The sequence below is a fragment of the Micromesistius poutassou genome (assembly GCF_964030765.1).
Source record: "Micromesistius poutassou genome assembly, chromosome: 4".
In the NCBI taxonomy this organism is placed as follows: domain Eukaryota; kingdom Metazoa; phylum Chordata; class Actinopteri; order Gadiformes; family Gadidae; genus Micromesistius; species Micromesistius poutassou.
The window spans coordinates 22,764,945-22,786,448 of NC_140274.1; the positions used below are offsets into that span (position 1 = coordinate 22,764,945).

The 21,504-nt window shown below is 52.1% G+C and overlaps 1 protein-coding gene across 1 annotated transcript in view; it reads right to left on the minus strand.

The window, feature by feature from the left end:
• Window positions 1–21,504, minus strand: part of sorl1 (sortilin-related receptor, L(DLR class) A repeats containing) — a 49,298-nt gene that overhangs the window by 24,667 nt on the left and 3,127 nt on the right. Inside the window, exons 2-12 of the mRNA XM_084466449.1 lie at window positions 15,989–16,105; window positions 15,212–15,340; window positions 14,023–14,184; window positions 11,100–11,167; window positions 8,440–8,620; window positions 6,846–6,947; window positions 5,760–5,929; window positions 3,504–3,696; window positions 2,311–2,428; window positions 989–1,062; window positions 539–627 (exon numbers count right to left, since the gene is read on the minus strand). Coding sequence (XP_084322575.1) covers window positions 539–627; window positions 989–1,062; window positions 2,311–2,428; window positions 3,504–3,696; window positions 5,760–5,929; window positions 6,846–6,947; window positions 8,440–8,620; window positions 11,100–11,167; window positions 14,023–14,184; window positions 15,212–15,340; window positions 15,989–16,105 — 1,403 coding nt within the window. The remainder of the gene's footprint in view (window positions 1–538; window positions 628–988; window positions 1,063–2,310; window positions 2,429–3,503; window positions 3,697–5,759; window positions 5,930–6,845; window positions 6,948–8,439; window positions 8,621–11,099; window positions 11,168–14,022; window positions 14,185–15,211; window positions 15,341–15,988; window positions 16,106–21,504) is intronic.

Sequence of the window (21,504 nt, forward strand, 5' to 3'; positions counted from 1 at the left end):
CATCAAATAGGGCATACATCATTTCACTATTCCTACGATTTAAAATGAATCTAAAAAGTTGACTTTTTATAATTTATATTATTGAATCAACCACTCCGAACATGAACATGTGGGGGTTGTCAAAATAAATGGACATATGGATCCAAAACGTGCGACACATGAGCCTCCATAATCACGCCTGACCTCAAGTTATTGTTAAGTTCATCCAATAATGCAAATGAGACACCATTATTCAACCAATCACAAGCCCGCCTTTTTAAAGAAAATTAAAAATGCTGGCTTGAAACATTCTGGAGGCCAACAACTCCAAAGAGTGAAGGACCTCCTCGGAGACCGGGGACATTCACACAGACTGGTTCTTTTTGTGAAGGTTGATGCAATAGCAGCACAAACCCACACACCAACCTGTCCACTACTCCGGGTCAAGGAGTCGCCGATAGAAACAGATCCTCGGCCCTTCAATGGGTTTACCTCTGAGGCCGGGGGGGGGGGGGGGGGGGCTGACGGGGGGAGAGGCCCTGACGGGGGAGGGGCTGACCTGAGGTGCGTGGCGGAGCCCCCCTGGGGGATGGCCAGCAGCAGCCCGCCGTGGTCTCCCCAGGTGTAGAAGTGAGGGCCGGTCAGCGCCTGCAGAACACACATCTGCATCACAGCTGTCCAATGACGTCACGCTTTTGTTTACCCTCTACTGACGCCGACACTCAAACCTTTTTATTCATGGTTTTATCGGATTTAACGTTTCATTCCACAGCTGCTATCGATTTGGTGTTGCTGTCTTATGTTTCCTACATCATGTGCTGTATTATGTTTGTCATTCATGTGTTCATGAACCGTTTGCGTTCACCACTTAGTCTTGCCTCAGGCCCTACGCTCTCACTTCAAGTGTGAGTGAAAATAAACACAAAAAGAAGTGAACCCTTCAGTGTGTGGTGCCTCTCTCCACCGGAGAGGTAAGACGGTGAGGTGTGAACCCTTCAGTGTGTGGTACCTCTCTCCACCGAGCTCCGGCGCTGCTGGACACGTAGACGTTGGGCTTGTTGGCCAGGCTCCGGCCCACCGAGCCTGGAGAGAAGAGGGGGTCAAACTAAGGGCCACGCCGCCTCCCCTAAAGGGATGGGGACACTGGTTTCACTCTACGCAGATAAAGAGAAGTTTATTTATTCAACACGTAGTGAGCAAGAACCTTTCAGCCATAATCCTAAAAAATGGGCTGCGATGAAACGCTTGGAGGCGACATGGCCGTCATACAGCCTCAGTGCTTTAGAGGCTGCCACTGACAACACTTGAACATTACGACAGGATCCCTACAGAGAAATAGCCCTTTTGTTGACCTTGCACCTGATACCGTCTGTTTGTTAACGTGTCCAACCAAGACCGGCCCACGGAGAAGCGTCGCTCTTAAATCTGGTTGTTGCAGGAAGTGCCCCCACGGTGAACTGTGCTTCACGCTTCAGATAACACTGAGCAACGCTCTCCTTTGTTCAACACAACAAACAGCCCTTTCTCCAGCCCTCCTCTCTCGGCACCGTTCTTCCTGTAATTCAACTTCTCCTTGAGCGAGACTTGTATGGAGGTTCACCTCCATCCAGTACTACCCAACAAGGCTACTACCGGATGTACCCTAATTAAAGACCTCAACATGCTCTCTCAAAATCCTCTTTGTCACAAAGTCAGACACACACACACACACACGAGCACACACACACGAGCACGCACACGAGCACGCACACAAGCACGCACACGAGCACACACACAAGCACGCACACGAGCACACACACGAGCGCACACACGCACACGAGCACGCACACGAGCACACACGAGCGCACACACGCACACGAGCACACACACGAGCACGCACACACACGAGCGCGCACACAAGCACACACACACACGAGCACACACACACGAGCACGCACACGAGCACACACACACGAGCACACACACAAGCACACACACGAGCACGCACACGAGCACACACACACGAGCACACACACAAGCACACACACGAGCACACACACAAGCACGCACAAGTTGCAATGTAATCAGGGCTGCAATCACCACGAGGCGTCCGACCCTGACCTCGCCCTCAGAGGCCGTCAGTAACAGACAGCAGCAGTTCTTCCTCTTCCTCAATGGGCTCCTGAGAGCCCAACCTGCCCAACCAGAGCCCAACCTGCCCAACCAGAGCCCAACCTGCCCGGTTAGGCAGCGGCCTGGCCCAGTGACAACGGGCTGTGTTCCAGTAACGGATGGCGTGGTATTGTTTGTGGAACAGGCTTCTTATCAGCGGCTGAGTGGCTCCTGGCTCACCTGTAGCCAGGATGAGCCCCGGGGCAGACTCCTTGGACAGGATGGCCATACGCCTCAGCTGCATGTTGAGCAGCTGGCTCCAACGCTGGGCCAGGTGGAGAGAGCAGCCCTTAGACAGCTGGAGAGGAGAGAGGAGGGAGGAGGGAGGAGGGAGGAGGAGAGAAGAGAGAGGAGGGGAGGAGGAGGGAGAGGAGGGAGGAGAGAGGAGGAGAGAGGAGAGGGAGGAGAGAGGAGAGGAGGAGGAGGGAGGAGGAGGGAGGAGAGGAGGAGGAGGGAGGAGGGAGGAGGGAGGAGAGAGGAGGGACGAGAGAGGAGAGGAGGGAGGAGAGAGGAGGAGGGAGGAGGAGAGAGGAGAGAGGAGAGGAGGAGAGAGGAGGGAGGAGAGAGGAGGGAGGAGAGGAGGAGGAGAGAGGAGGGAGGAGGGAGGATGGAGGAGGGAGGAGAGAGGAGGGAGGAGGAGGAGAGAGGAGGGAGGAGAGAGTAGGGAGGAGAGAGAGGAGGGAGGAGAGAGGAGGGAGGAGGGAGGAGAGGAGGAGGAGAGAGGAGGGAGGAGGGAGGAGGGGGGAGAGAGAGGAGGGAGGAGAGAGGAGAGAGGAGGGAGGAGAGAGGAGGGAGGAGAGGAGGAGGAGAGAGGAGGGAGGAGGGAGGATGGAGGAGGGAGGAGAGAGGAGGGAGGAGAGAGGAGAGAGGAGGGACGAGAGAGGAGAGAGGAACAATAATAATATAAAGCTTAAACCCCAGAATAACAGCAGCGTGGCCAGAGTTCACTGATCAGAGGAGGGTGCTGGGTTAGGGTTAGGGTCCGCTCCGCTCCCAGAGGGTCTCTGGTGGAGGTGTGTGTCCCAGGCGTGTGTGTCTCTGGTGGAGGTGTGTCTCTGGTGGAGGTGTCCCAGGCGTGTGTGTGTCTGGTGGAGGTGTCCCAGGCGTGTGTGTGTCTGGTGGAGGTGTCCCAGGCGTGTGTGTGTCTGGTGGAGGTGTGTGTCCCAGGCGTGTGTGTGTCTGGTGGAGGTGTGTGTCCCAGGCGTGTGTGTCTCTGGTGGAGGCGTGTGTGTCCCTGGTGGAGGTGTGTGTCCCAGGTGTGTGTGTCCCAGGCGTGTGTGTCCCAGGTGTGTGTGTCCCAGGCGTGTGTGTCCCAGGCGTGTGTGTCCCAGGCGTGTGTGTCCCAGGTGTGTGTGTCCCAGGCGTGTGTGTACCTGACAGTCGATGCGGGCCCCCTGGCTGTCGGCGGCGGGCGGCTGGAGCAGCTCCCAGGTCCCTCCCTTATCGAAGCTGATGACCGAGCGCATGTTGTCCTCGCTGGCCGAGCCATTGACCAGCGTGGCCACGTACACGCCCCGCAGCCCCTCCACGCGGTGCAGGTCGGCAAACGGCTCGCTGGCAAAGTACCTGGTCCACAACGACACCGGAGACAGGCGTCAGACGGCCGCCGGCGCCACGGCAACGCCCACGAGCTCAGAGGAGGTGAACGACGTCTGGAAGCAGAGCGCAGCGCTCACCACCGTGAGGCAACAGAGGGTCTGTAGTACCGCTCTGCTGTAGTAACAGATGATTCATTAGAGGGTCTGTAGTACCGCTCTACTGTAGTAACAGATGATTCATTAGAGGGTCTGTAGTAGCGCTCTACTGTAGTAACAGATGATTCATTAGAGGGTCTGTAGTAGCGCTCTACTGTAGTAACAGATGATTCATTAGAGGGTCTGTAGTAGCGCTCTACTGTAGTAACAGATGATTCATTAGAGGGTCTGTAGTAGCGCTCTACTGTAGTAACAGATGATTCATTAGAGGGTCTGTAGTACCGCTCTACTGTAGTAACAGATGATTCATTAGAGGGTCTGTAGTAGCGCTCTACTGTAGTAACAGATGATTCATCACAGACTGGTTGTGGCGGTCACCGTGTTAGGGGGGCGGGTGGGGTGTGGACCAGTGTCTTGGGAAACGTGTGATTTAGCTCACTAGGGGGCACTACTGAGCTGTGCCACGTGACCCAAGTGGAGGTGAATCAATTGTTCTAACACCAGGCTACAAGAAGCAGGCCTGCTGCCTACATGTTGCTGTTAAGTGTTAGTGTTAGTTTCATTTAACAGCTGATCAAAGCCTATGTGTGCACTTGCCTGGTGTGAATAAATAGCTTTGTTAAATTAAACTTTCTTTTTCCAGTTTAAAACTGGTTTTTGGTTGATGGTTCGCCTCAAAGGGTTTAATCAACTTTTGCAATCTTCTCTTATCGTCCGTGTTATTATGGCTGGCACAAGATTGACCGGATTGGGGACATTTCCATCATAACTTTCCCACGTCAGTTGGCCAGAAGTATACTGCTAAAAGAGATGATATGATGTATAAACTGTGTTTCCAATAAAAGGTACAATTCACACAATGCCGCTTCAGTCTATAATTATAATGTGAAGTAAAGCTACAGAGAGGAAAAGGTTGTGTATCCAGAATCACACTAGCATGGAACTCCCGTTGTGTTTACTTAAATCCCAAGTGCAGTCGCAGGAGCTCCTTGTTAAAAAGTGAATCAATAGAGAACATTTCAGGATTGTGGACTTTGGAATGCAGTGGTTCTTTGCTTGCGATAAACATACGAGGCAGAAGGCTTCACATTGATGCAAGGGAAGGAACCACAACCCTGTCAGTCCGTTGGGTCTGAACTCTTTGGTTCTGAACCAAACTCTTCTGTTTTTCATAAGTTCAACACTGGCTCTAACAAACGTTTGAATGAGCAGATATTTTGCAGTATGTTGCATATTCATCAAATGACTAGAATATTGTCCTTAACTGGCATCTTTAGCATCTAGCTTCTTAACACGCATGTTTGCATTAGTCTGTGACCTTGACCCACTCTGTGCACAACAGGGCGAGTTGAGTTAGTTAACAGAAAGCATGTGGCAGTAGTACTGCTTCAGACGTCCATCTCACTGCCTGCCTTGCAGCCAGTGAGTGACGCAGGGGATCAGGGACGCAGGCGACTATGAAACGATGTCATCAACAAACTAGCCCTCACCCCCTACAGAGACACACACCCAACACACTCTTCTTTGTCAGGCTTCCCTGACACCTGAACCATCCCGCTACGGTGTGTGTGGGTGTGTGTGAGGACACCGCTGCCCTGCCCAGCGGTACAGTCTGATGTCTGCGTCAGAGTGAGGATTAAGCTTATCGGACTCTTGTGGTATAACGCCGCAGTGTGCATGGTAACCATGGGGATAACACGCCCACACAACTCTCAGTCCAGACCCTTTCTTTAACTCTCAGTGTGGACGTTCCACCGACACTCCCTTCTCCATAAACGTGACGTTACACAACGTAGCAGAGAGTGCTTCCTTCTCGATAAGACGTGCGCTCCCACGCCGGGACGTCGTAAAGCAGTGTGCAGTTAAACCATTTCCTGTTTCACTTTGATTGACCGCTCAGCTGACCCGTTGGGTCGGGGGCCAATCAGAGGCTACCTGATGAGCGTGTTGCTGCCCGGGCCCTCGGGGCTGTAGTACAGAACGTTCTCCAGGGACAGCGAGAAGGAGAGGCCCTGCGAGTCCGAGATGTAGAGGTGGGTGACGTTGTTCACGTGGTTGACGCACACAAACACCTGGTCCTCCGAGGCGTCGGCGATGTAGTACTCCTGCAGGGCCAGGGACAGCGTTAGCCCCTCGTTAGCCCCTCGTTAGCCCCTCGTTAGCCCCTCCGTTAGCCCCTCCGTTAGCCCCTCGTTAGCCCCTTGTTAGCCCCTCGTTAGCCCCTCCCTGAACCAACGTTAGCCCCTCGTTAGCCCCTCGTTAGCCCCTCGTTAGCCCCTCCCTGAATCAACGTTAGCCCCTCGTTAGCCCCTCGTTAGCCCCTCGTTAGCCCCTCCCTGAACCAACGTTAGCCCCTCGTTAGCCCCTCCCTGAACCAACGTTAGCCCCTCGTTAGCCCCTCCCTGAACCAACGTTAGCCCCTCCCTGAACCAACGTTAGCCCAGGGCCAGCGTTAGCCCAGGGCCAACGTTAGCCCAGGGCCAGCGTTAGCCCCTCGTTAGCCCAGGGCCAGCGTTAGCCCAGGGCCAGCGTTAGCCCAGGGCCAGCGTTAGCCCAGGGCCAGCGTTAGCCCAGGGCCAGCGTTAGCCCAGGGCCAGCGTTAGCCCCTGAAGCCTTGCGCTAATGTTAGCATTTTACAGAACCGAGCGGACTCAACCGAATATCATTAATACTAATATCTCTTTTACATTAATACACAGTAGTCGGGGAAAACATTACAAATCGTGAGTGAGCATCACAAATGAGGAGTGTTTTAACTGCTGACGTATTCCATTAAGCCCTTCCATCAGAGGCCTCCTCATCACCGCGCTGTGGCCCTGACTCCTCCTCTGACACGCGTCTCATGGCGCCCCAGTGGGGGGCCCCCAGTGGGCCAGCGGGCCGAGGGCAGACTCACCGTGATGGGGTGTCATGGCGCCCCAGTGGGGGGCCAGCGGGCCGGGGGCAGACTCACCGTGATGGGGTGTCATGGCGCCCCAGTGGGGGGCCTCCGCTGGGCCAGCGGGCCGGGGGCAGACTCACCGTGATGGGGTGGCGGGTCATGAACTGCGCGGCCTTCATGGGCTGGCGGTTGTAGGACACCCACAGCTGAACGGACGTCGTCTCCGGTCTGCCGAGCAGCTTCTGCACAGACCAACGCGTCAGTGGACCACGAGACGCGGGCTGAGCGGACGCTGGAGGGCGCCTGTTAGCAGGGAGGGCGCTTCACGCTCTAGTGGGGAATCTGGTGCTTGCTGGAAAACGAATGCTTGTCGTTCCCTTTTCTTTAATTAATAGAAACGGTGTTTAACAGTCGGAGAGATGATACAGAAACAGACGCAGTGAGAGGGCTCTGCGACGCCCTGCGATAGGCCGGTTCGTTACTCATTAAGTGATACTTCAGACCCCAGCGAGGAGAACAACCGCTGCTGTTCTGCTGGAACCGGTTTCTGAAACAACATTCTCCAGCCCTTGCTCACAATATATTATATTGCAATCTTTAACACTTGAGAGAAATGAAACTAATCACACATTCAACTCTGGCACTGAAGTGGGTGTAGCGCTTCACCGTGAAGCCAGCGTGTGTAGAGCCAACGCCGTCTGACGACAATAACACGACAACAAGCACTCACAGCCCAGGACTCAAACGTGCACCAGCACAAGTCATGTGTCAGGCGCTAATGTATTCCTGACACTATCTGTTTTATATATATATATATATATATATATATATATATATATATATATATATATAAATAAAAGAGGGCGAGAGAGCGAAATAAAGAAAGAGCTTCTAAAGAGTACCCTAGCTACGGGTGGAGCTGTTGACACTGCAGACAGATATCATACTGGACATCAGATATCATACTATCATACCTAACCCTGTAATCTGTTGATCAGACCTCCTGGCTCACTGAACTAACGGCGTACAGGACATTGAGAGACAGAGCTGTAAACAGACCAGGCTAACCCTTCATCTACCAGGGTCTCACTCCCCTACGCCTCCATCAGTCCCCCCTGCCTCACCCCTCCCTGTCTCCCTCCCTCCCTCCCTGTCTCACTCCCTCCCTCCCCGTCTCACTCCCTCCCTCCCGTCTCACTCCCTCCCTGTCTCACTCCATCCCTCCCTCACCGTCTAACTCCCTCCCTCCCTGTCTCACTCTCTCCCTCCCTCTCACTCCATCTCTCCCTGTCTCACTCCCTCCCTCCTGTCTCACTCCACCCTGTATCACTCTCTCCCTCCATCTGTCTCACTCCCTCCCTCACCGTCTCACTCCCTCCCTCACTGTCTCACTCCCTCCCTCCCCGTCTCACTCCATCACGTCTCCCTCCCTCCCTGTCTCACTCCATCCCTCCCTCACCGTCTCCCTCCCTCCCTCCAGTCTCCCTCCCTCCCTCCCTGTCTCACTCCCTCCCTCCCCGTCTCACTCCCTCCCTCCCCGTCTCACTCCATCCCCCTGTCTCACTCCCTCCCTCACCGTGTCCCTCCTCTCCCGCCCCACTCCCTCCCTCACCGTCTCACTCCCTCCCTCACCGTGTCCCTCCTCTCCCGCCCCACTCCCCTGGCCCCCCTCAGGTGTCAGTGCCTGCCTCCCCCTGCCTCCCCCTGCCTCCCCCTGCCTCCCCCCTGACTCACCCGGGGTGAGGTGGCGAACATGTACTTGTCTCTGAGCTGGAAGCTGTCGGCGTGCTCCAGCAACACGCGGCGCTGCTGCTTGCTCTGGAAGAAGTCTGTGGAGCTGAGGACGCTGGAGACCCCCTGGGGCTCACGCCGCTGCACCAGCACCGTGGTGGGCGGGTCGTACGGCTCCACGCCCCTGGAGGGGCGGGACACGGGGAGGAAGGGGAGGGAGGTGGGGAGGAAGGGGAGGGAGGTGGGGAGGAAGAGGAGGGAGGTGGGGAGGGAGGGGAGGGAGGTGGGGAGGAAGAGGAGGGAGGTGGGGAGGAAGGGGAGGGAGGAAGAGGAGGGAGGTGGGGAGGAAGAGGAGGGAGGTGGGGAGGAAGGGGAGGGAGGTGGGGAGGAAGAGGAGGGAGGTGGGGAGGAAGAGGAGGGAGGAAGAGGAGGGAGGTGGGGAGGAAGGTGGGGAGGAAGGGGAGGGACGCGGGGAGGAAGGGGAGGGAGGTGGGGAGGAAGGGGAGGGAGGTGGGGAGGAAGGGGAGGGAGGTGGGGAGGAAGGGGAGGGACGCAGGGAGGAAGGGGAGGGAGGTGGGGAGGAAGGGGAGGGACGCAGGGAGGAAGGGGAGGGAGGTGGGGAGGAAGGGGAGGGAGGTGGGGAGGAAGGGGAGGGAGGTGGGGAGGGAGGGGAGGGAGGTGGGGAGGAAGGGGAGGGAGGTGGGGAGGAAGGGGAGGGAGGTGGGGAGGAAGGGGAGGAGATGAAGACATGTTCCGGGGAGAGGGGGGAGGATGGAGGTCCTGATGAGCTTCAGTGTCCGGTGTGAGGATACGTCAGGATTAATACTAATTAATGACTTTTACAATAATACACAGCAGAGTGAACATAACAAAAGAGTGTTTTAACTCTTCATGTATTCCATTGTAAGGAGGTACAACATATAAACTGCTCTTTCCTTTAGACCGATAAGATCTTTATTTAACTATTGAATGGTAAAAGAGCAATAAATATAAATCTTACTGATCTCCAGTCAGTAACGGTAACAAATCCCCCCCCCCAAAAAAAAATCCCCCTAGTTTATTTTTTATTTTTTTAATGGCAGCCTTTGCGATTTGCATATCGCGTTCTATTACATCATGATTTTGATTTGAATTTGATGAATGGTTCAGCCCTAGTTTGGTGTGTGTGTGTGTGTGTGTGTGTGTGTGAGGTGGTGTGTGTTTGATGTGTGTGAGGTGGTGTGTGTGTGTGTTTGATGTGTGTGTGTGAGGTGGTGTGTGTTTGGTGTGTGTGTGTGTGTGTGTGTGTGTGTGTGTGTGTGTGAGGTGGTGTGTGTGAGGTGGTGTGTGTGTGTGTGTGTGTGAGGTGGTGTGTGTTTGATGTCTGTCTGAACGCTGACCTGTAGAACGACCCGAGGCACCAGGAGGGAGGACAGGGTCCTGCTGTGTGTAGGTGTGTGTCAAGGTGTGTGTATGTGGCTGTATGTTAAGGTTTGTGTGTGTGTGGTTGTATATAAATCTGTAAGCAGAGCTAAAGGGGTCCCGCAGGCCTTAGCCCAGGCTAGGCTTAGCCCAGGCTAGGGGCAGGGCTTAGCCCAGGCTAGGGGCAGGGTTTAGCCCAGGCTAGGGGTCTGGTATAGCCCAGGCTAGGGGCAGGGCTTAGCCCAGGCTAGGGGCAGGGTTTAGCCCAGGCTAGGGGTCTGGTATAGCCCAGGCTAGGGGCAGGGCTTAGCCCAGGCTAGGGGTCTGGTATAGCCCAGGCTAGGGGCAGGGCTTAGCCCAGGCTAGGGGCAGGGCTTAGCCCAGGGGCAGTGTATTCTACAAACCAATCCTTCCTGGTTGCTGTGTGTCTGCTGGCTGTTTGCATAGTTTACGGAGGCTGGCTGATCTTGTTTTGATTTTCAGTTTCTGCGGGCAATGACTCACCAAAGGTCCCACCGTCAAACGGAGAGATGGATGTAAAAATAAGCAGAATATGAAAACTGGAAGGCCTCCCACACACTGAACCCTCCCCTCCCCTCCGGCGTTACGCTGCGTTCCAGGCAACACGGAACCCGTGTTTTCACAACCTTCTACCGGTGAAAGAGCCCTGGAACGGCAGTCAAACCCGCAACTCACTACCCATGGACTAGAACCACAACGACGTACTCCGTTACAGCTCCTAACTTACGGGCTAAAGAGCGTCTGCATTCTGGAAGAAGGTTGTGAAAACACGGGTTACGGGTTGTCTGGAACGCACCATTAGTGTCGGGGGACTGCTTGATGGGGGGGTGGGTGCTTTTGTGGGGTCTTCCTTTGCCTGCATCAGGTCTCTAGATTATCCTCATTATCCTCATGACATGTCGACACGACGGGGATTAGGCAACACTGCATTCCTGCATGTGGTTGAGAAACTCAGTGGTGCACTGGCTCACTTCTCTCCTACCAGAAGTAGGCTTCTGGAAGACGAATGCTTACTCTGGCCTGCAGGACCCCAGGGTGAAACTAATCATTCACTGCATGCATCTCCCTCACTCCCACTTGCCATCAGCTCAGTTTATTCTAAATGCCTCTGGACTCATAACCTCGTATAACCTTTAACAGTAATGTTTAGGTCAGGTGTTACAAGGCACACACAGGAATGTGACACTCTGACGTCACTCTCCTCCACAGTCACAGACGTTCTACTGTCGGGGCAAGCTTACCAGAAGTAGGCCATCACCTGCTCCTGGATCAACACCCACGTTTCGCCAAAGTCATCGGATTTCCACAACTACAGCGGCACAAGGGAAAGGGCAGGGAGGAAAGAGAGAGAAGACATAAAAGGGTGAGGGGTGCATGTAGGGAATCTAGGTCAATGCTCATTTCAACCGTGGGTCTGCATGTGACGCCTTGGGAGCATCATGTTGTTCCAGAGACACTGCTGGGAGAAGCAGGCTGGCAGTGGACAGTGAACCTGTTATTCCAGAGACGACTCGATACATGGACACGTAGTACAAGATACAACAAGTAACAGCAACACAAGAATAAACTAACTAATGGAATTCCAGAACGAGTATCAATTATATATGGTGAAAAATTACAAGAATATCGTTATAGGACAAAAATATTTAGCTAACTTATTTTTGAAGTAGGGCTTGGGTTGCAGAAGGGTTTGTGTAAAGCATGCAAATGTAAACTTGAACAAAGAAAACTCTGCAGCTCAATTAGACGTATGTTTAAGAAGCAACACATGTGCAAAAGATGTTGAAAAATCATTCAGAATCATGGGCTGCCTTCATTAAACTGTTGTGTCTGTAGCAGCCAGTTCTTTGGGATCTTCGCATCAGTGGTGATGCGAAGATCTCCAGAAGGTGCTCATTGTGCTGCAGATGGGCTACAGTCCAGCTGTGCAACCTGACGCCCAAAGCTTCTGAATACATGTGGTTACGAACTGGAGGGGAAACTAAATACCCTCTCAGCTCCAGCGTGACAATGCAGGACAGAGAGGCATGTCTCAAGAACCACTGCCCTCTTTCAAACCTTCTTTGGCAACACTTTGACTCAGCGTTCAATGCGATGAAGAGGGAAGGAAGACCGTAACAAACACCGTACAGGCTGCAGGCATTGCTCTGCCACCGTCCGCTCCTTGAGTGGAAACACTTCTAGGTCACTTCGTCACCAACTCGTTAGCAGAGCCCACTCGTGAGCAGAGCCCACTCGTGAGCACAGCCCACTCGTTAGCAGAGCCCACTCGTGAGCAGAGCCCACTCGTGAGCAGTGCCCACTCGTTAGAGACTCGTTTACAACAACACTTAACGAAATTGAAAACCAACTGAGAGACACCATACCTAGCTCTGTCCACTGTTAGTCTGACCTCAAGAGCAACGTTTTGACCTTTAATAATGCCTTCAAGTATGTACCCTGCTTATTAAAAATAAAGAAGGCTAAGCTAATTGGTAGCTCACTTGATGTTGCACTTCAGAATCAGAATCAGAACAGTTTTATTGGCCAATTATGCAGAACATATTAGGAATTTGTCTTGACGTTCGAGTGCGTCGTGGCAGCCATGGACGGCGCCAACTTGAGGGAAAAAATAAAAAACAGCATAACAACATGAGGAGAGGGGAGGGGGAAAAAAAGGCAACCCCCAGACTATGCTCCTGTGGGGAGTACAGTGTGGAGACCGGAAAAAAACACCTCAGCACACATAAGCACGTAGTCAGTACACCTCCAACATGAACAACACAAGACCTGCAACAGGGGAGGGGGGGGGGGGGGGAACACCAGTGCAGGCAAGCAGCCATCGGTCCTGCAGCCATCAAGGCGCTGGACACAGACCCGTCTTGTCACACTGGGGGGAAAACCGAAGCGGCGAAGGCGTGGGATGGGGGTAGAGGGGGGTGATTGCGTATCTGTATCCGTGTAAGAGTTTGTGTGTGCGTAGGCCTGAAGAGTCGCTTCGCCTGGCGTCACAACCACGGTGTCTCAGCCGCAGGATGTCATCGCGATAACACAGCAAGTTGCCATGGAGACAGCCTTGATCATGTCCCAGACAGAGTCAATCAGCAGGTGTCGGTGGGGTGGGGGGGAGGGAGGCACAAAGAGAGCGTCTCGCAGCAGTGCTCGTCCGGGAGATGTTGTTCCAGCGGTGGCCTTGGCCGAGGGCGGTGAAGGTCGGGGGGGCCGAGAGATAAGATTAGGGTTGTTTGATTTTAGGGTGAGTAGCCGCATTCCAATTTGCGCGACTACACTCCAAGTCCAAGCCGGTCTCCAGAACGATCCCCTTGCCTTTGCAAAGCCGTGAGCTTCTCCATCATGATCGAGATGTTATCCGTATTGCTTTTCATGTTGAAGGTACAGCCATACAGGTCGTTGCTTTTAATTGGAAAAAATGCTTATGGTGCTTTAAAGAGGCGTAGTAGGGAATGCATTATAAAAAAAAGACTGGAGGAAATTCTTGCGTCAAAAGCGTTTACATCAGCCTCAATGTCAGCTTCAGCATGATCCTATGATGACCTCAATCTAGAGGTCGTTCATGGAGGAGGAGGACTATCTATGATGAGGAGGTGTGCATTCTTTAATACCTCCTTGTTAAAAAGAATAGAACGGCCATCGTGTTGTGTGTGTACACACATCATTGAGTTGTCACTCAATCGAACGGCCAACCCCAGCGTCCCAGTGACGTGGATTAGACGGGTCAGGGTTATTATTGTATTGTAGTGTGAAAGTAACGAAGAATGGCGTTCACTGTAAAAGGACCTTTTATCAGCCATGCCGTCATCTTTCTGAATATAGAGCTGTATTTCTCAATAAATTAAAGAGTTCATTAATAAAAGTGTGATTTCTTCTGGGGTTTGTCTCCTAAATATAAAAGATACCAAAGCCATATGGTTACCGCTTCCATGAACAGTGATGCGTACCGACCGTGGCTGTGTGTGCGTGTGTGTGTGTGTGTGTGTGCGTGTGTCTGTGTGTCTGTGTGCGTGTGTGTGCGCGTGTGTGTGCGTGCGTGCGTGCGTGCGTGCGTGCGTGCGTGCGTGCGTGTGTGTGTGTGCGTGTGCGTGTGCGTGCGCGTGTGCATGTGCGTGGCTGTGTGTGTGTGTGTGTGTGTGTGTGTGTGTGTGTGTGTGTGTGTGCGTGCGCTACCTGTTTGTTGGGGTGCAGGCTGTCGTAGCCCAGCACCAGGTGGGCCTGCTTGCTGTGCAGCAGCAGGTCGGTGGGTCTGAAGGGCAGGGGGAAGCCCTGCACCGTCTTGCAGAAGTCCAACGTGTTCCACAGGTACGAGTTGGTGACGTCTGCAAACAGGTACTGCAGGCCAGCAGGGGGCCGCGGCAGGGAGGAAACACACCAGCATCAGCACACCTTTTACACCTGCATGTTGGGCCAATGAGGCCCCTCCCCCGCCGGTCGGTGCGCATTCTCACGTCTAAAGAGCATTAAGACGAGATTAGCGACTAATCTACTCAGTGAAGTCAGCCCTGACTGCGATGCACGGGGTTAAGAGTCAGGGTTCACAAGAGAATCTGACCTTCTGGAATGGGACTCAAACTCAAAGGCCATTCATGAGCGACCAACCAACAGCCTTCATATTAATACCCCTGCTCACACACGCCCTACAATGGACACTTTTGTTGTCTGCTCCGTACTGGCATCAAGAGCAGCTCGGCGCTAGCGTCAGCCGGTGGGAGGGACAGCCCCAGGGTGCAGTTTGCCTTTCCAGATTGAAGCTGGTAACTCATCAGTGTGAGCATCAGAACCACCTGGAATGGTCTTCCACCATAACCCACTAATGTTCCCACACTGGAGACGAAGGGCGGGGTCACACCTGGGGGCCACAGGGGTCAGAGGCCAGCCCTGGGGCCAGGCAGCCAGACGGTCACCCAGAGGTCACCCAGGAGACCTTGGGCCGTACCGCGTGGAGCATGATCTCCACATGGGACACGTGGGGATCACAAAGGGCAGAAGAATACCCTCTGCTGTGCCCATAACCAAGGCCTACAACCTGTTTCAGGCCTACAACCTGTTTCCCTGGTTCACCTGTGTGGCAGCACGATGCTCCCAGCGGGTCAGGTTTAACGGGATTAATAAAGTGCACACCCTTCTTTAATCCGTAGGCTGCATCGCTCCCTGCTCTGAGCGCTGTGACACACGGCGTTACCAAAGGCAACGCACTGTTGCCTTTGGTACACACCATGGTGCACTGCCTGCACCATGAGCGCTGGGGGAGAGGAGTGCGTGCGTGCGTGCGTGCGTGCGTGCGTGCGTGCGTGCGTGCGTGCGTGCGTGCGTGCAGCAGGACAGACGTGCCCCTTGTTGAGCAGCGTGGACGTCTCACCCTCTTGTTGTCTGCCGGGCTGTGGTAGAACTGGGCGATGACCTGCTTGCGGTCCTCCTGGGCCCCCGACAGGCGGAAGCGGTCTGAGACCAGCATGAAGCTGGTCCCGTAGTCGTAGGACACGTAGACCTGGACCAGGGGAGCGGGACGGAGAGGGGAGCGAGGAGACGGCAGGTCAGGACTGGTCAGCAGACAGAGAACACGCCACACTAACAATGCTCGTTGTAAATGCTGACTTCAAAAGGTAAAAAGGTCAAAGGATAGATGGATTAAAACTTGAAGAAATAACTGGGAGTAAACTGTGTGTGGGTGTGTGCGTGTGTGGGTGTGTGCGTGCGTGCGTGCGTGGGTGGGTGCGTGGGTGGGTGGGTGCGTGCGTGGGTGGGTGGGTGAGTGGGTGCGTGGGTGGGTGCGTGCGTGGGTGGGTGCGTGCGTGGGTGGGTGCGTGGGTGCGTGCGTGCGTGGGTGCGTGGGTGCGTGTGTGGGTGCGTGCGTGCGTGCGTGCGTGCGTGCGTGCGTGCGTGCGTGCGTGCGTGCGTGCGTGCGTGCGTGCGTGCGTGCGTGCGTGCGTGGGTGCCTGCGTGCGTGCCTGCGTGGGTGCGTGCGTGCCTGGGTGGGTGCGTGGGTGGGTGGGTGCGTGGGTGCGTGGGTGCGTGCGTGCGTGCCTGCGTGGGTGCGTGCGTGCCTGCGTGGGTGCGTGCGTGCGTGCGTGCGTAGGTGCGTGCGTGCGTGGGTGTGTGCGTGCCTGCGTGCGTGGGTGCGTGCCTGCGTACTCACAGAGCTGGTCTTGGAGCCCGTGGCCCCGGCGCTGTCCCTGGCCAGGGCCACGATGACGTTGCTCTTCTCCCCCGCCCAGTGCACCACCATCTGGTTGTGGGAGTCGTTCAGGTTGGCCTGAAGGAAACACAGGACACTCTTCCTGAAGTAGCGTGTAGGAGTAGGGCTGATACTGAGGCTGAGACACACGCTGCTCCCTGACAAAGCCACGGGGCGGGTGAACTCAGATCTCCTTCCTTCAGGTCAGTAGAAATCTAGACCAATCCAAGAGGCGCAACGCTCTCCACATATTCTACGTTTCACAAAGGCTCAGCTTTGGGAAACATGAGTGCCATTTCCAGTCCCTGAACACACTACGTGCTTTTAATTCAAACACAATTGCCTTGTTGTAAATAATATCCATTGCCTTACCAGTTATCCCTGTATAAACAAATGCGTTCCAATCTGTTGTCTGTGTTTTTAAATACTGAAGAATAATGAACTATTGTCTAGTGGGACACGCCTCAGACATACAGCCCAGCGGGGCAGTCGGGTGCAGATGCAGGCAGTGCTGCCAGCCTCTGTTACGGTTAATGAAACACTAATCTCTCTTTCTGGATGAATCATTGTTGTTCCTTTCCAACACCGGTCTTCGTGCATCTCGTTATGGTATTGGCTTCCCATGACCTATGGGTCATCAGGGTGACTCTGCAGGGATCCAGCAGTACCAGTTTGCTAGGTCTGGGTGTTAAATAGAACGTTTCACAGTACATAAGCCTAAGCCGCCTGTGCTTGTGACGTAGTTGCTATGCCACCTAAACGTGGCCTGTCCATCAAATTCCCAAGCAGAGCCTTAGTACAGCTTCAACATGTGAGTGAAGGCAGCCCTCTCAGTGGGGGGGGGGGGGGTGGGGGTGGAGGAGGAGGGGCAGAGACAGAAGAGGGGTTTTGGGTCTCTTCTGCTCTCCCATCAAGAACCTCAAACCTTACCCAACGGTGGGCCTCTGCAGATGTTCCCAGCTAATTGAATTGGCCTTCAAGTGCAGGCGAGGCACATGGACATCTGGTTGATGATCCAATACATAATCAATCTTGCCATTGCAAGTGCTGATGATTACTAGGAAGAGCGGGCCACTTATTGTTGGCTAGTTGGCTAGATGGTCGTTGTCCGTGTGATACAAATCATCTCGATGTGCATATGAGCTGCTCACACACAGGCCGAGTCTTCGTGGCTCCTCTGTCCCGTGGTCTGGCAGGAGCTCTGTCCTCCTGACCCGGCACAACAACACATGCCTGGGCAGACATCAGGCCTACAGCCCAGGCCAAACATACAGAAGCCAGCATCCAAAACCACCAGCTCCATAACATCCGTGCATTCATTGCGTGTGAAGAAAGGCTTCTCTGAAAAATGCATAAAGAATTGAGGATATTTATGAGCATGTGTTTGTTTAATATTTGCCTTAATATGCTTATAATGCGTTCAGAAGTATGGAACACCATTTGTGCCCTTGAGAAATAAGATAAATCCAGCTTTGCATATACATATATATTTAACTGAATATATTTAAATTGGTTAAATAAATGTTTCAATTGATTGGTTTGTTAAATGAATAAAGGCTAAATTCACCTTAATTATTTGTTTAGATTTATATTGATATATATTCAATTGATATTTGGATTAGTACCGTTGTTTGTCTTGTTAAGCTATATAAGCTACTTATAGCTTACAATTTAACGTTATTCCACGTCTCTCCTCAATGCTGTGGAACGCTCCATTCACTTGCATGGGCCTTCCCGACTTCCGGTGGTGAATTATTTTTCAATAATGACCGTTGCTAAGCATATGAAGGAAAGTGGATTTTTTTCATGTCTTTCGTATCACTCCGCAAGTAGTCCGGTAACTTATCAACCCCAGCGTACACGGTTGCTAAGCGATGTCAACGTCTTTGGTGGACTATTTCTCTACTGATCAACACTACGAATGCTGGTAACACATAAATAAAAGTTTTCTTTTCGTTTTGGCAAGTAGCCGTCATGTAATAAGCGGGATAATGTTGCAGGTCATTGTGGGGGCGAAGCAAGACACCTCCGCTTCGCGTCAGTGTCCTGTTCGTCCTGTTGGGGCTTATTTCCCGATAATGACCGGCGTTCTATACATTATCCCTTACTTATTAATCCATGTCCCATTATGGGGTAGTCATCATCATCCTCATCAAAGCTCAGCCCACACCCTGGTCCCCACGGCTTGTTCCCGTAAGGATGAGCTTCACCAGAGCACCTCCATCATAACACCTCCATCATAACACCAGAGCACCTCCATCATAACACCTCCATCATAACACCTCCATCATAACACCAGAGCACCTCCATCATAACACCTCCATCATAACACCTCCATCATAACACCAGAGCACCTCCATCATAACACCTCCATCATAACACCAGAGCACCTCCATCATAACACCTCCATCATAACATCAGAGCACCTCCATCATAACACCTCCATCATAACACCTCCATCATAACATCATAACACCTCCATCATAACACCTCCATCATAACACCTCCATCATAACACCAGAGCACCTCCATCATAGCACCTCCATCATAACACCAGAGCACCTCCATCATAACACCTCCATCATAACACCAGAGCACCTCCATCATAACATCAGAGCACCTCCATCATAACACCAGAGCACCTCCATCATAACACCTCCATCATAACACCAGAGCACCTCCATCATAACACCTCCATCATAACACCTCCATCATAACACCTCCATCATAACACCTCCATCATAACATCAGAGCACCTCCATCATAACACCTCCATCATAACACCAGAGCACCTCCATCATAACACCTCCATCATAACACCAGAGCACCTCCATCATAACATCAGAGCACCTCCATCATAACATCAGAGCACCTCCATCATAACACCTCCATCATAACATCAGAGCACCTCCATCATAACACCTCCATCATAACACCAGAGCACCTCCATCATAACACCTCCATCATAACACCTCCATCATAACATCAGAGCACCTCCATCATAACACCTCCATCATAACACCAGAGCACCTCCATCATAACACCTCCATCATAACACCTCCATCATAACACCAGAGCACCTCCATCATAACACCTCCATCATAACACCTCCATCATAACACCTCCATCATAACACCAGAGCACCTCCATCATAACACCTCCATCATAACACCAGAGCACCTCCATCATAACACCTCCATCATAACATCAGAGCACCTCCATCATAACACCAGAGCACCTCCATCATAACACCTCCATCATAACACCAGAGCACCTCCATCATAACACCTCCATCATAACACCAGAGCACCTCCATCATAACACCTCCATCATAACATCAGAGCACCTCCATCATAACATCAGAGCACCTCCATCATAACACCTCCATCATAACATCAGAGCACCTCCATCATAACACCAGAGCACCTCCATCATACCACCTCCATCATAACACCAGAGCACCTCCATCATAACACCTCCATCATAACATCAGAGCACCTCCATCATAACACCTCCATCATAACACCTCCATCATAACATCAGAGCACCTCCATCATAACACCTCCATCATAACATCATAACACCTCCATCATAACACCTCCATCATAACACCTCCATCATAACACCTCCATCATAACACCAGAGCACCTCCATCATAACACCTCCATCATAACACCTCCATCATAACACCTCCATCATAACACCTCCATCATAACACCTCCATCATAACATCAGAGCACCTCCATCATAACACCTCCATCATAACACCTCCATCATAACACCTCCATCATAACACCAGAGCACCTCCATCATAACACCTCCATCATAACATCAGAGCACCTCCATCATAACACCTCCATCATAACACCAGAGCACCTCCATCATAACACCTCCATCATAACACCTCCATCATAACACCTCCATCATAACACCTCCATCATAACACCAGAGCACCTCCATCATAACACCTCCATCATAACACCAGAGCACCTCCATCATAACACCTCCATCATAACACCTCCATCATAACACCTCCATCATAACACCTCCATCATAACACCTCCATCATAACATCAGAGCACCTCCATCATAACACCTCCATCATAACACCTCCATCATAACACCTCCATCATAACACCTCCATCATAACACCTCCATCATAACACCAGAGCACCTCCATCATAACACCTCCATCATAACACCTCCATCATAACACCAGAGCACCTCCATCATAACACCTCCATCATAACACCTCCATCATAACACCTCCATCATAACACCTCCATCATAACACCTCCATCATAACACCTCCATCATCACCCACCAGAGCCCTGGCAGCAGCTGCAGTGTGGGAACACGACGTAGCCCAAGGTAAAGCTTGTTCTACGCAGCGAGATTTGGACTATAAAAACACGAGTAACATCATCGTTGGTGGTTCAACCTCATTGAGTTGAAATGGTAGCATCAAATTTAAAAGTTTGTTGTCATATTGTTAGTGCATTTCATATAGAGTGTCACATTAAAAATGGTCATGTAATGGAGTTATATAGACTTTAAAAAAGGACTTTAAAAAAGGGACGTGTACTACGTGAGGTTGAGACGACAACCCAAGCCACTGACAATCTGAACCTTTCCGATCTGGAAGTAGATCAGAGAGCTGCCTTAACCAGGAGGGTGGAGTGAGGTGAAACAGCCTCACCTGGCCCGAGTCGGGCTGATTGGGCTCTGGGGCTGGGTGAGGCTGCACACCTGTGCTGCATTGACCAATCAATGCCCCCCAGAGTAAACCAGCCATCACCACACACACGCTCAGCAGAGCTCTGACACCTGCTTTATGTCAACCAGATAGCTGCCAGTACTAGATCTAAGGTACACTGAATCACACGCGTGACTGATTGAATCATGGCTCAGTTGCATAATCGTCTTTGGGCATAACTCGTCCATTTTTAACTTAATTTTTTTTTTTTTTTTATAAATCATTGGAAGAGCACTACACTGATATATGCATAATTATTTGCCATTGCTTTGACTTTTCACTTCAGAACTGTAGGAGCTTATTACCATAAACGTTTAACCTGTTTAACCTCTCCCTCTGCTCCATGGGAAAACAACAACAATGTGTTCCTCTTAGGGTTTCATTAATGACTGACATAATGACTGACATAATGTCAGTCATTATGTCAGTCATTAATGACTGACATAATGATGACTGACATAATGTCAGTCATTATGTCAGTCATTAATGACTGACATAATGAATTTATGACCTTTATGACTTGTATTCAATGACACTTAAACTGGAGCCATCACTTAGAATGTTTTGTACCTTCATTTACAGCTAATAAAGTGACAACTATAACCAAGGCCTATTCACGTAAGGACATATAAACTAATATGGTTGACAAAGCCTCCTCAACGTAGCCTTTATCCACAGTTTTACTTCCTAAAAAGTTAAACCCAACAAACATCTGGGCTGG